General features: G+C 34.8%; 2 protein-coding genes across 5 annotated transcripts in view; one reads left to right on the top strand and one right to left on the bottom strand.

Annotated features, from left to right (window-relative positions):
- The window catches only part of LOC105692038 (venom metalloproteinase 3), a 38,147-nt gene that overhangs the window by 20,484 nt on the left and 4,892 nt on the right, over positions 1 to 12,771 (top strand). For 3 of the 4 annotated variants that reach the window (XM_012410937.4, XM_012410936.4, XM_048649259.1), the window contains exons 3-11: positions 2,551 to 2,648; positions 5,670 to 5,733; positions 6,573 to 6,787; positions 7,573 to 7,662; positions 8,245 to 8,449; positions 8,621 to 8,750; positions 8,857 to 8,986; positions 9,906 to 10,048; positions 11,742 to 11,797. In XM_012410937.4, the coding sequence (XP_012266360.2) occupies positions 2,589 to 2,648; positions 5,670 to 5,733; positions 6,573 to 6,787; positions 7,573 to 7,662; positions 8,245 to 8,449; positions 8,621 to 8,750; positions 8,857 to 8,986; positions 9,906 to 10,048; positions 11,742 to 11,797 (1,093 nt within the window). In that variant the 5' untranslated portion in view covers positions 2,551 to 2,588. Of the gene's footprint in view, positions 1 to 2,550; positions 2,649 to 5,669; positions 5,734 to 6,572; positions 6,788 to 7,572; positions 7,663 to 8,244; positions 8,450 to 8,620; positions 8,751 to 8,856; positions 8,987 to 9,905; positions 10,049 to 10,429; positions 10,483 to 11,741; positions 11,798 to 12,771 lie in introns of all 4 variants that reach the window. The other variant, XM_048649258.1, reaches the window with a different exon arrangement.
- On the bottom strand, positions 7,823 to 9,911 carry LOC105692041 (homologous-pairing protein 2 homolog). The gene is made up of 2 exons (XM_012410946.3): positions 9,644 to 9,911; positions 7,823 to 9,522 (listed from the first exon to the last, which is right to left on the bottom strand). The coding sequence occupies exons 1-2, from the start codon at positions 9,791 to 9,793 to the stop codon at positions 9,070 to 9,072; spliced, it is 603 nt and encodes a 200-aa protein (XP_012266369.2). The 5' UTR covers positions 9,794 to 9,911; the 3' UTR covers positions 7,823 to 9,069.

The following is a 12,771-nucleotide window of genomic DNA, read 5'->3' as shown; positions in this document are numbered from 1 at the left end:
GAAAACAGCGAAGATTCTGCGGTGAGCCGGAAATCCCGTTTGATCCGGGTTGAATCAATCGTCAGATTTGAGAAGGAAAAAAAGATTATTTTCTCGTCGGTTGCAGTTTTTTTTTCGGTTACACCCTTCCGGCTCCACTTGGCCCTCGGACAAGGTCCTCTGCAATCGTGCGCGCACGTCACGAATAACATATTACGCAAATGATATGAAACCCGAGAAAATTTAATCGCCATTTACTTATTGAGTTGTCGCACATACCTCGTTACATTTGTATGTTATTGTAAATATTGAAATACTGCAGTCTCCGATTACCGCAACTGCAACTTGCGCCGACATGAAAACTAACACACCTGTACGAGTATGTGCTGAATGATCTTTGGAACCGCTGCAAATCGTCGATATATTAAAACCCAGGTGTTGTTTACACGGTGACAAGATTCACCTACATAGGTATATGTATACCTATGTACATACTTCGAAAATCATCGCCAATTCTTATTTATTATTATTATTTGCATTTCGCTTTTCATCTTATCCGTTGTTGAAAATTAGTCGACGTGTATTTCTCGGCGCGTTTTTCGATTTCATTTTGACCATCGATTTTCACTCAGAGATTCTAATAATAATTGCAGAATTCTCATTTCCGAAAGGAGCCCACCGATGGGACCAGACTTGATTCCAATGGATTCGAATTGAGAAAATTTCAGGAAAATAATCGCATGAGAAAACGTTAAATTTTAAATGATATTGAAAAAAAATCGGTCGGTATTTTCAGAAAGTAATTGTGCAGTGCTTTCGGAAATTGTATAGGAATTTTGTTTTCCAGCGGAGAAAATACATGCATATCGAAGAAATCGAATCATATGATTCAAGGAGCTATCGGATCTTGTTTATATTTTTTTCTTCGGTATTTTGTCATTAATTTTTTTATTTCACACCGTCGCATATTTATTTATAATGAATGCCTTCCGAAGAATGCCGAGTGCCATTAACCACGTGTCACGGTTCTTCGAGTACATTTCTAATGGAGTATGAAAGGAAAAGTGCATCTAATAGGCGCATTCGTATATTATGTATATGTATATGTATGCGAGTGTACGCATTACTGTACGTACCGTCCACGTATACTGCATCGGAATGACGGCGTGCGAAAAATCGATGTTTGAATTATAGTAAAATTGGGAATCCCAGTCGCAGATAGAACGCCGAATTTGAAGAAAATTCGAGGCTCGGAGTTGAAAGAAAATTGAAAAAAAAAAAGAGAAGAAAATTCATCGGCGAATTTCGCGTCTCTGTACGATGTTTCGCGTAAAAAAAAAATGTCCAAGCCTGAAATTATAATCACGTTAGAATTGAATTTCCTTGTAAACTTTCTGCAATTCGTACTTTTATTACTTCAAGGTAAGGCCGCTGCCGTTGCCGCTGCACGCAAAGGATGTAGTTGGAAAGCTCTCGCTCAACGATTCCATCCACGTAACAGCGAAAGCAGATCGCAATCGGTTTTTTTTTCCGTCTCTTTTTCTATCGTCCTTCCCCCCTCTTATTCATTTATTTATTTATTCATTTTCAGTAGCGTAAACGACCTACGAAGTGTATCGACGAAATGTACAATTTCCTGCGTTCCGCGGATGGCGGTAATGAAGAAAAAAAAAAAGAAAAGAATAAAAAACGTCTATCGCGGAAGGGTAATGGGAAATTTGAATGTTTTTTTTTTCGCTATTTCCCGAAACGCTAACCAAAAAAACTCCCTCAATTCATACGCGTGTTCGTAACGGTTTCGAGTTGTTCAAAAACTAGACGATTTCCAAATTTTTATTTGCGGAGACAAAAAAACGGGGTACACACCACGTGGTATATCGTACTCATTTCGTCGTTCGGTCCGTTGATACTTAATTTTTACACGACATGTAGCGCTTCGTATCGGTCATTCGCGTGTATAATTACCTGCATTGTTTCATAACATGAGCTCCTTTTGTCCTCCTCGCATGCGTGCACACGTGCGATTTACATACATATACGTATACCTAACATGATTCCGCACGCTGTACCGATACAGCGACGATCATGTCGTTCCGCCATAAAATTTGACCTTTGTCAGATTCGTACCATTATTAACGTATTATTTTATTCGATGAAATTGCGCCGTCACGATTTGGGTACACCGATGTGTAAAATGTCGTTTAAAAACGCACATCTTTAATTTTATGATATACGGCACAGAGGCAACGTCATGACCAGACGCGTTGTTCACTTTTGTAGCACATATACAACCTAATCCCAAAAATGACGTAGGCTGTGAGCAGAAAAAATCCAATCAATTAATTTCCGTACGAAAGATATAGCGAATCAATTAAATATACACATATATATGTATATATATAAATTCGCACGTGTCATTAGCTACGTGAATTAATAACCGAGAGTTCGATGGACAATTTTGTATTTCGAGCGATCGCTTACTCGATCCTAATAACTCATTAGATCCATCGTTTATATACCTACCGTTTTTACGGACACGAAATACATGGATTATTATTTTATTTGTTTCAGTGACTTGGCACACCCATACCGGGATATTTCTGTACACCATGCTTTGCGCATTCGTTTTACTATGCATGGTCAGCCAAACTCTCGCGCAAGGCCACAAGGTAAGATTGAAATAAGAAAAACCAGAGGAAAGAAAAAAAAAAAAAAAATCATCGATAGTTATGACAAAGTAATGATTACTTAAAAATTTCATAATCGCATTAAATTCAATTTCATTGGTCCCTTTCTATACGCATAATGATTATTATATACGATAGACATTGGTACAATAAGTTCGACGGTTCGACCCGATCAATGACAACCTCAACAATCACCTCGACTGCAAATAATTGCGCGATCTCGTGTCGAAATAATTCTACTGACTTTTATCTCTTCCTATCTGTTATCTCTTTGTATTCGAGCAATTCATAATACGGATACATCGATACAATGCGCTATTAAAATTCAGCGATAAATTTTTCTCTTTTTTCTTTCTCTGATTTTAAGATACTGTTATTGTTATTTGTTTGTGTCTTTTTTCGAAACAAATACAAATGATTTGTTTGGCGACCGTTTACGACCGTATAATTATATTGCGGATAATGAGTATAAATTTAATGACGTACTCCTAGTTTTTTTTTTCTTCCTTTTTTTTTCTTTATTTTGTATAATTCGTGTTTTTTTTTTTCTCCACCTAATTACGAAAAGTGCCGTGTATCTGTATAAGGTCAAATTGGCTCAATCCGCATGCCGATTGATTAGGAAAAAAAAAGAGAGATAGAGATAGAAAGATAAAGAAAGAAAAAAAGAACACCATCGATTTAAGGCGCGAAGTGTTTCACTGCCAATGGGCAAAGTCCTTTCGAGTAAAAACTAACTCCGTGCAAAATCGGAAGCAGAACAAGATTCTACTGTTAACCGGACCGTGCACTGTTACGTATATATATATATATATATATATATATATATATATTGCCACACAGACGGCATGCACACACCTATACACACACGTAACACACATATGTATTTGCCCTTCGGAGTCATCTGATTAAATGTGAACTGCTCTCGATGTCTCAGAAAATTGCGGCTCTCGAGACGTTGTTAAAATATTTTCAACACGTACGAAATGAGACAACTTGGTTTATCCTTTTTATATACTCGAATCACGCGTGTATCATATGTATGTACGCTTGCTTGTCATTGAAAAGCCGGATGAAGCTGCGGGGATCGCAACCGTTGAAAAGAAAGCATTGAACGAAACTGAATTGAGGCAAAGAAAACGAAAAAATGAAAATGAAAAAATCGAACAAATTACTCCGAACGAAACGAGCGCCTATATGAAATAGTAGAGGTAGATAAGCGATCGTGATTATAAAGTCAGACGTATTGTATATTGTGTTATTAAATAGGATATATCGATCGACATGGGTCCTTGCCCGTGGCAAGTTTCAATAGAAATGTAATAACCGGATAACACTTAACTCGTGTTCCGTACATACCTATATCTATATAGGAATACGTACAAATGTAAGGTATATATGTATACCAACTATATTATAACTATATTGTGGGTGGGTTATATATACAATTACAATTTTCATTATCATTATGTTCATTAATGTATCAGTTGTCGTTGCAACATGGATTGGTTGTACGAGATTTAATGGGGGGCCGCAGATTTACCGTGGGAGCGAAGAATAAAAAAATGTAACGGACGCCATCGTCGGATCTGATAGAGAATGAAATACTGAGACGAAAAGTCCTGAGCCATTTTCCGATCGGACGCATGGACAATTAATTATGAATTAAAATAGGAAACCAATGGGATGCGCGCTACAGCGGCAAAATATAACCTAACCTCTCGCGTCTCACTTTTGCAGCCACCAATCACTTTCCCCCTACGTTGTCTTGCCGCTGTAGCGCGCACCCCATTGGCTTCTCATTTTAATTGATAATCAATTATCTATGCGTCCGATCGAAAAATGGCTCAGGACTTTTCGTCTTAGAATTTCATTTTCTATCAGATGCAAAAATAGCGTCCGTTACTTCTGGAACACCCAGTCCATAAAGTCCATGTATAGCGATAAAGAGTTGAGGGTAGGTATGGATCGAAACGTGTATTCTTATAATTTTTCAGATTTTTCTAGAATCCGTGCTTGATATTTATTACTGTATGAAGAATAATAATCCTAATATTGATGATGGTAAAGATTGCGAAAGAAGAAAAAAAAACAGCGTTATAAATTGAAATAAAAGATGAAGCGATAATTCAAGTGTAAATCATTTTTTCTTTCACACATCATTTCCTACGAACGTGGATCATATAATAATATTTAATATTGCGGTTTATACTTTTGGGTATATCTATTTTGGGAATAAACGTAAAATCTTATTACTCATTGTGCAACTTCCGTATGATTTTCGCATTTTTTCCATTTTTCGTTTTTCGAATCAAGACGCAATGTGGTGTGCGGATACTCGGAATTCGACCACTTGAAACGAATGTCATTCGCTAATCATATTGCCGAGAGTAAGCGCTATTGACGTACTAGGTACCTACTTCCTGAAAACGCGATCGCGGCGTAAAATCCCAAGTGATGAAAAAAATAAAAACAAACGTCAATCACCTTGCAAGATAACATTTTTGTATCTATAAATAATACAGCGACGAGAAAGTTTCTGCACAACGATGCGTGGTGTACAAATATTATCGATAAATATTTTATCTTTTCAATTAATATGAACGGTATCTAAATATGAAATGAATTTTTCGAAGCACAACACCGTAAGGTTGGACGGTTTCTTTTCATCACTTTTTAAAGGTAAATTACCTGGATAAAAAAAATAAATAATTTTATTGCAAAACAACTTTCAGTCGGTTCAATGTAATACCCACTTGCGTCAATAACGATCTCCAATTATATTTGCAAAGTCTCGGTGAGCTTTGTCTCCGATGAATTTTGTTGTTGACTATCGGTATATTATTTTTCGTTGTCCACCTGCCGCTATATTAACAAAATAAATTAGTAAATAATTAAAACTGTACATCCATAAATCTAAACAATGGTTTATTGTTTTGAATTCAAAATATCATCCGTTTGGTATAGGTATAGTTTGATTTATAATTTCAAATGTGTTTTCAGATACACGAACACATGACAACAGAAGAGATACTGTCAGTCTTTCACACCGAGGATCACAAATTGGGTAATATACGATCGTATAATTCACAATCAAATTTAATATTATGAAAAATTTTGGGTTTGTTACTTCTTCTATTCTCCATTTTTTTTATTCTTCTTCTCTCTTTCGTTTTTCAAGTATGGAAATTACAAAGCCACAGCTGAATCATCGTGAAGTAATATATGATTTTCTTATACCATATCGACGAAGGGACTCTTATTTTTTTTTCGTTCTTTTTCTTTTTTTTTGCATTAAATTGATATTTATTACCGCAAGTGAATCACCGTGATGAATATTTACTCGTTTGTAGTACCGAATATATACATAAAGTATATATGATCTCTGTATGCTATATGCATATAACGTACATACATACTTCTGAGGCTATGACCTCACATTTTTGTGGGATTTCGTGTAACAATCGTTTGGAAAAAATGACGAGAATTTTTCGAGAATCATTTTAATTCATGGAGTTCAGTTCTCTGGAGATCCTGCAACGGCATTTGGACCACGGAATTGTTAGATATAGGTATAATTCCTGTGTCGCGAATTAATGTATATACGTAATAATATGTACGCGGTCTATCTGCATCATAGTGTGGATGCATGTATACGTGGGACGTATAATTTCTACATAATTCGTATAATTTGTAGATTGCGAGAGTTATTGACCCATTATACAATCAAATGTTGTGCAAGGGCTGTTAGTGAATATTGAATATTATACGTGTAAATATAGTTATGCGGAGAATGATAACTATGTGAAAAGAAAATCTTTCAGCAGAATAGGATGGATTTTCAATTGATTTTCAAACTATTAAATAATTCTTGTGTGATCATATTTATTTTTTTCGTATATTCAGTGCCCGCGTACGAGGTGGTGCCGATTTTGCATACGTTGAAAAAGAGGAGTTTACAAGAGTCAGAAACGGAAGTTCATTTGCGAGCTTTTGGACAAAATTATAATCTATCGTTAAAACCGACCGACGGACTTTTCCCTTCGAAAGATCTACCGATGTGGACGGTAACGAGAAACAGTTCGCATCCCGACGATCTTCATTACGTCGACGCACCCGAGGTTTGTAATATTCGAACCTTAAGTATTGTACTTTCGTACATCATTTTTATCGCATCTTGTCGAAATTAAGTGAAAGAAAAATGTGGAAAAATTCATATCCTTTTTTTAAAACTGCAACACCAGATTTCTTTTCGGTTCTCGACAATTGATATGACGTCATAGTCGAACATTGCCCAAACCTATTTCTACTTCGCTTGTTAATTGTCGTTTCGTGCACTCCTACCGTCACGCGTTTGGTCACGGGATTTTCACTTTTGTTGTATATATTTACCGCAGGCACGTTTCTTTGCAAATCCGATATGTACGACTGCTTCGATGAAATTTTCCTCTTCGCTGTTACAGTGATGTTCTTTCTTATTGACGTATAAAACGTTTCATTTGTTCTTAATTATAACAGTGAATTGATTATACATCGTATAATTATCAAATTTGTTTTATTACCTTATCATATATCTATACTATTTTTGTTTTCGAACCAATTAAATATAAACGACCCTGACGGCGCGGAAAGTTAATATAATAATATATTATAAAATGCCACAGTTCAAATCTTAGGCAATAAATGTGATTATAATCGCTATTTTTAGTTTCTCTATCCTCGGCGATGTACTTGAGGTTGTACAGATTAGAATTCTGGATTACATAGTTTGTTTCCTGAAAATATATATATTTTTCATTCGTCCATTATGTGAGCATAAACCATAACGATGGAGCTCTCGTGAAATTTTGCAGTCGAAATGATGGCTTCTTTCTTTTTTTTTTTTTTTTCTATTTCTCATTTTCAGTCCAGCACGGATATCGGTGACATTTACCAAGACAGAGAAAATATGGCGTCGATTCTCCTTCACAAAGATGAAAATGGAAAAGTCCTCGTGGTAAGAGACACGGCTATTTCTTCATTTTCAGTCATCGTATATAGAAGTTCATCATGAACTGCGCTTTTGACGCATACTCACCAATTTCGAAATTCATAATATAGCTGCGCATTTTAATGGAAAAACACGTTCAGGATTTAAACGAATGATAGTCGGTGTATCGATTGTCAAATAATACTTGGATGTTTATTCAATTTTTATGACGAATTTCAATGAAAATTGTAAAAAAATTTCGTTCGCAATAACCGAACCGCAACATATTTTGTAAGATATACCTACACAGACCTGTTATACAAGAAACATTGTCAAAACGACTTCGTTCTGCGCGACTTGAGATATCTTGACCTTTTACTTTCACTCTCACTATCCCCCTTAATGCGCAAGAGCTCTCCCGCATCTTTCGATCTGAAGATTGATTCGTAAAACCCTGTGGCACAGGACATTCTAACAGATGCACGATGCCGGAAATAAAATGAACAAGTTTATTCACCGAGCGAACAAAAGAAAACAGATCAACACCGATAACCGACACAATGAAAACGATAGAGAAAATAATAAATCATATTGAGAATTGTTTTTCAGGAGGGAAATATAGGGTCGGAATTAGTTATACGACCGTTACCTAAGCGCATAATGAATGAAGCTGCGAACAGATCAAAAATTTTCTCACAAGACGCTAACTCACTGCCAGATGTTGGACGTACGAAAAGAAATTTGAAACACACGCATCATCATGTTGTATACAAAAGATCTCAGCCATTGCCGGATGACGATTACAGCGATTTTGGTGCGTGAAATTAATTATTTATTTTTTTTTTTTCAGAAATTTGAATATCCATCTGTGCAGGTTACTTAAGAGATACCTTATCCGTTAGGGATACGTCACTGAATCTTGTGTGTTGTTTTTTTAATTTTTGTTTGTTTTCAATGTAATTAAAGTTAACGAACACATTCACAGCATTTATGGAGCCAGATCATCTAGCAAAGAGATTCAGATCGAAAAGATCGGTTGGCGTTAGGACGAAGCGTGAAGCACCCTACGTTATTTTTCCAGAAATTTTGTGCATCGTAGATTACGACGGATACAGGTAGGTCGATCTCAAATTCGAAAACCGTTCACCTGCAAGTTTCGTTTATGTTTTCATGTGACAATGGATAACGAATCGATAAACTCGAATAATTATTCACCCCTAGGTTACACGGTGGTGATAACGTTCAGATAAAAAGATACTTCGTCTCATTTTGGAACGGAGTTGATCTGAGATACAAATTACTCAAAGGTCCAAAGATCCGGATAAGCATTGCCGGTATTATTATTTCACGGGTAAGTTTTTTGACATGTGTAACAATCAGCTATTTATCGATTCACAAAATATACATATACGTTGAAAAAGCGACATCGTATTCTCATATGATCAGGTTTTCCATTCCGATTTCTTCGTAAAGTTCTTTTTTCGTTCCTGGAAATCCTTCCAGTATAGAATCTACGATTTCCCCACAGAGTCTTTTTCTCTTCGAATATTCGCGGGTGTATCTGTCTATGTCTTTTTGCAAACGTTTTTTTGTTTCACTCAAGTCTTCGCACGTCTTGTTTCCTTTTGTCAGATCTCCCAATTTCTTTTGCAACTCTGCAACCGAAGCTAAAAGTCTGTCCCTCTCAATTTTAGCATCATCGATCGTAAGACTCGACTTTAACGCTGCAAGTTCGTTTTCTTTGCGACGTAGTTGCGCTTGAATTTCTCCCTGTTTCGTAACAGCTTCGGTTACCTGACGCTCTAGTTCACCTTCGATTCTTTTCAATTCGTCCAGATCCTGGTTCGAGTCTTGAACGATGCAATAGATTTTCTGTTTTCCATAAGTCTGGAACATACACGTGATGAGCATAGTTTTTTTTTTTTTTCAATAATCTGATACACCTGACCAGAAAAGACATCCGCAATAAAATATCACTAATACTTGGTACTATAAAACATCCATTTACCTTTTCAAAAACCAGCTTACTGTCGACCAGTTTATCTAATGCATTTTGGACAGCAGCTTTCGAGACGTCTTTTAAATTAGTGGCGATGTCGCTGACATTGTACGGTCTATTTTGCGTTTTGAGAAAATCGTGAACTGCGTTTACCGACATTTTAATATTTCAAATAGTTCCTCCGTTATAACGAATGGACTTGGGTTATTAATGTATACTGCACGTGCAAATCGATGATATTATTTTCCAATTTCCATGTGACATAATCCAGGGTCGAGACGCCACACCTTACTTGGAGCGGAATCGCGTCGGTCGAGATGCCATAGATTCGGCAGCTGCTTTAACAGATATGGGGAAATACCTTTTCCGGGAACGGCGACTTCCGGTCTACGACATTGCCGTCGCAGTAACAAAGTAAGAGTGTTCACCCCCTAAAAAACGAAGATAAAAAAAAAGAGTTTAAACAACCCACACTATTACTCATCTTATAGAAAAATAATTCTTCAATATCTATCGATAATCTTCCTCAAATTCGAATCGAGTAACTTTTATTCCCAACTTAAAAACGCCTTTATTTTAACTAGTTTTTGAAACTTTGACCGAAACGTAGATTTAATTATTGTATTGGAAGAAGCCTCAATTCACACGAAGAAACAAAAAAAAAAAAAAATCAATAGTTTCAGACATCCTCAAAATATGTTCGTTCAGAATGCCAAACGTTTACATATTTTTGCCGCTATATATATAATGTTAATAAATTTTCATACTTTCGATCTTTTTATTCTGTAAAAACAGGTATGATATGTGCCGCCGTAGGAAAGGCGGTCGCTGCACTAAGGGAACAGCCGGTATGGTTCAATAAATAGCGATTAAGCTTTTTTTTGGTATTATTTTGTTTCAAAATACTTAATTCATTTATTTTTACACATGGATCAGCTATAACGTGTACATATTCCTAATCAATATTTTTACATTTTAATTTACTTTTATTTATTTTTGATCATTTTTTATTTATTTTTTTCTCCTTTTATTAATTTTTTTTAACCCCATAAAAAAATCACTTTTATGTCGATCATCAAATTATCACATCGTTAAAATATTTATTAACATTTTTAAATAATACCGATAAATTATGAAAAATAATCAATTCGGAAATATCATTAATATACACAATTAGATGAAATTATGTGGATTTTATGATTTCAGTGATAAAAAAACTTTTGAAAAATTAACAAAGCAAGCAACGAACGAAAAATAAACAAGTTTTCTCTATTCCGAAACGTTCCAACAACGGAAAGAACTGAAATTCGAGGGACGAGTCGTTCGAATATCAATGTATATCTACTATCAAAATACCCATAATTAAATCTAATGTATTCATCACAGCTTATATCACGAATCATATACATATAGGCATACGTATATCCTACACTATAATGATGGGCTGCAATGAAAACCGTGGATTGTAGACTAATGAGATAGTGGTGCGTGCTTTGCAAGTTTAGATAATGGAATGACGTTATTATTTAATAAATTTAACACACGTACTCGTATATGCGTACACACATATTTATTACACATATATACGAGTATTACATTAAGCGTCGCTGATACACATACATAAAAAAAGGAAAAGTTACGAATATTTTCAGAATCTGAGCGATTTATCTGCCAATTTGTTGTTATTTAATTATTTTTTTATTCATTTCTTTATTTTTAATTTTATACCTAATACATACTTTGACATAACCGGACTGCAGACATATACAATATTTTTCTAATATCTAGGTGTATTAATTAATGGATTGGTTGCATTAATCCTAAAAAAAAGCAAAAATCTATCATTCCCAAACCCCTGCAGAGTCTAGACAGACATCAGAGTGATTCGAAAATTTCTATTATCACAATTACTGTTGTTGTTATTTTTGCTATCATCGTCGTTGCCATTTGATGCCGATGTTTAAGGAATTTTGCTATCGATAAAATTTACCTAATTATGGTTATCATCATGTTTTATGTAATGACTGTCCCGTGACTGTGGTGAATTATGCATCGATATTTTATCCCACCGAATAAAAGATCTTTTTTTTTTATTGTTGCGTTACAGATTAGATATGTGCAGGAGGCAATACGCGAATGACGTGTGCAATAGAGGAACAGCAGGTATGTTTTGCTATAAAACAAGAAAAAAAAACAAAAACAAATAAATGAAAAAAAAACCTATAAATTCTCAAAATTTGATACTCAACTTTCTGTGTTGTTTCGTTCTTTACTCGTGTGCTTCAATGTTATTTCAATTCTTCATTTTATTGTACTTCTTTTCGTTACCCAATTATTTCACTGTATCGCTATACATGAATGTCAATAAATTTCAATTTCCTACTTTATTATAATACACCATATATTATGTGATCTCCTTTGTACAATGTCGCACTTCGGATGTAACGCTTGTTTAAAGAACAAAAAGAAAAGTAATTCAGTAACGAAACTTTTTTACATGTACTTGAATAGCTCTATCGACTCTTTTCTCTTATCTTTTCTTTGGTGAATTACGAAGAAATTACAAAAGAAAAGAAATTAGAATACATAATTAAAGACTGATTGCGAATAAGAATAACCTTTGAATCAACCGTTAAATCACCTGCTGGAAGCAGATGGCGACTGGTTCACGGTTGTTTTTTTTTTTTTTTTACTCAATAAATATTGTCGGATAATTATGATTTTCTTTTGATAGGGCCTAATGCACGTAAATTTTTATTCTCTTTTATCTGTTCGAATATTGTATAATGTTTATATTTATATTCTCTTGTAATCCTGTCTATCCTGATTTACTCAAATGTCTTTTATCTTTGGATGCATTTCTGATATAAGGACCGTGTGGTTGGTAAGTCTTTCAAAGTCGACCTCCGCTAACTAAAGAATACTTTCTGGTATATTCGGAGTAAAAAAAAAATAAAAAAATGTATACATATGTACATTTATGTATCGTCTTTCAAGTTTTCAATTATATCATTGTTAAAATGGCGTTGAACTACAGAGCAACAGAAATATTATACATCACGATTACCGATGTGTATTTATGACGATCATTTTTTTTTTTCTAATTTTTCCGAGCTGTTACGAAAACCGTGTATTCG

The sequence above is a fragment of the Athalia rosae genome, chromosome 2, assembly GCF_917208135.1.
Source record: "Athalia rosae chromosome 2, iyAthRosa1.1, whole genome shotgun sequence".
Taxonomy (NCBI): Eukaryota; Metazoa; Arthropoda; class Insecta; order Hymenoptera; family Athaliidae; genus Athalia; species Athalia rosae.
The sequence above is the reverse complement of the archived record's forward strand: the minus strand, read 5'-3'. Positions and strand labels throughout refer to the sequence as shown.

What these genes read in the sequence shown, in the direction of transcription:
- LOC105692041 (XM_012410946.3), bottom strand. Translation starts at nt 9,793, where the DNA reads ATGTCGGTAAACGCAGTTCACGATTTTCTCAAAACGCAAAATAGACCG. An exon ending in GTAAGCTGGTTTTTGAAAAG is followed by an intron (nt 9,523 to 9,643) that starts GTAAATGGATGT and finishes TGTATGTTCCAG; the next exon opens with ACTTATGGAAAACAGAAAAT.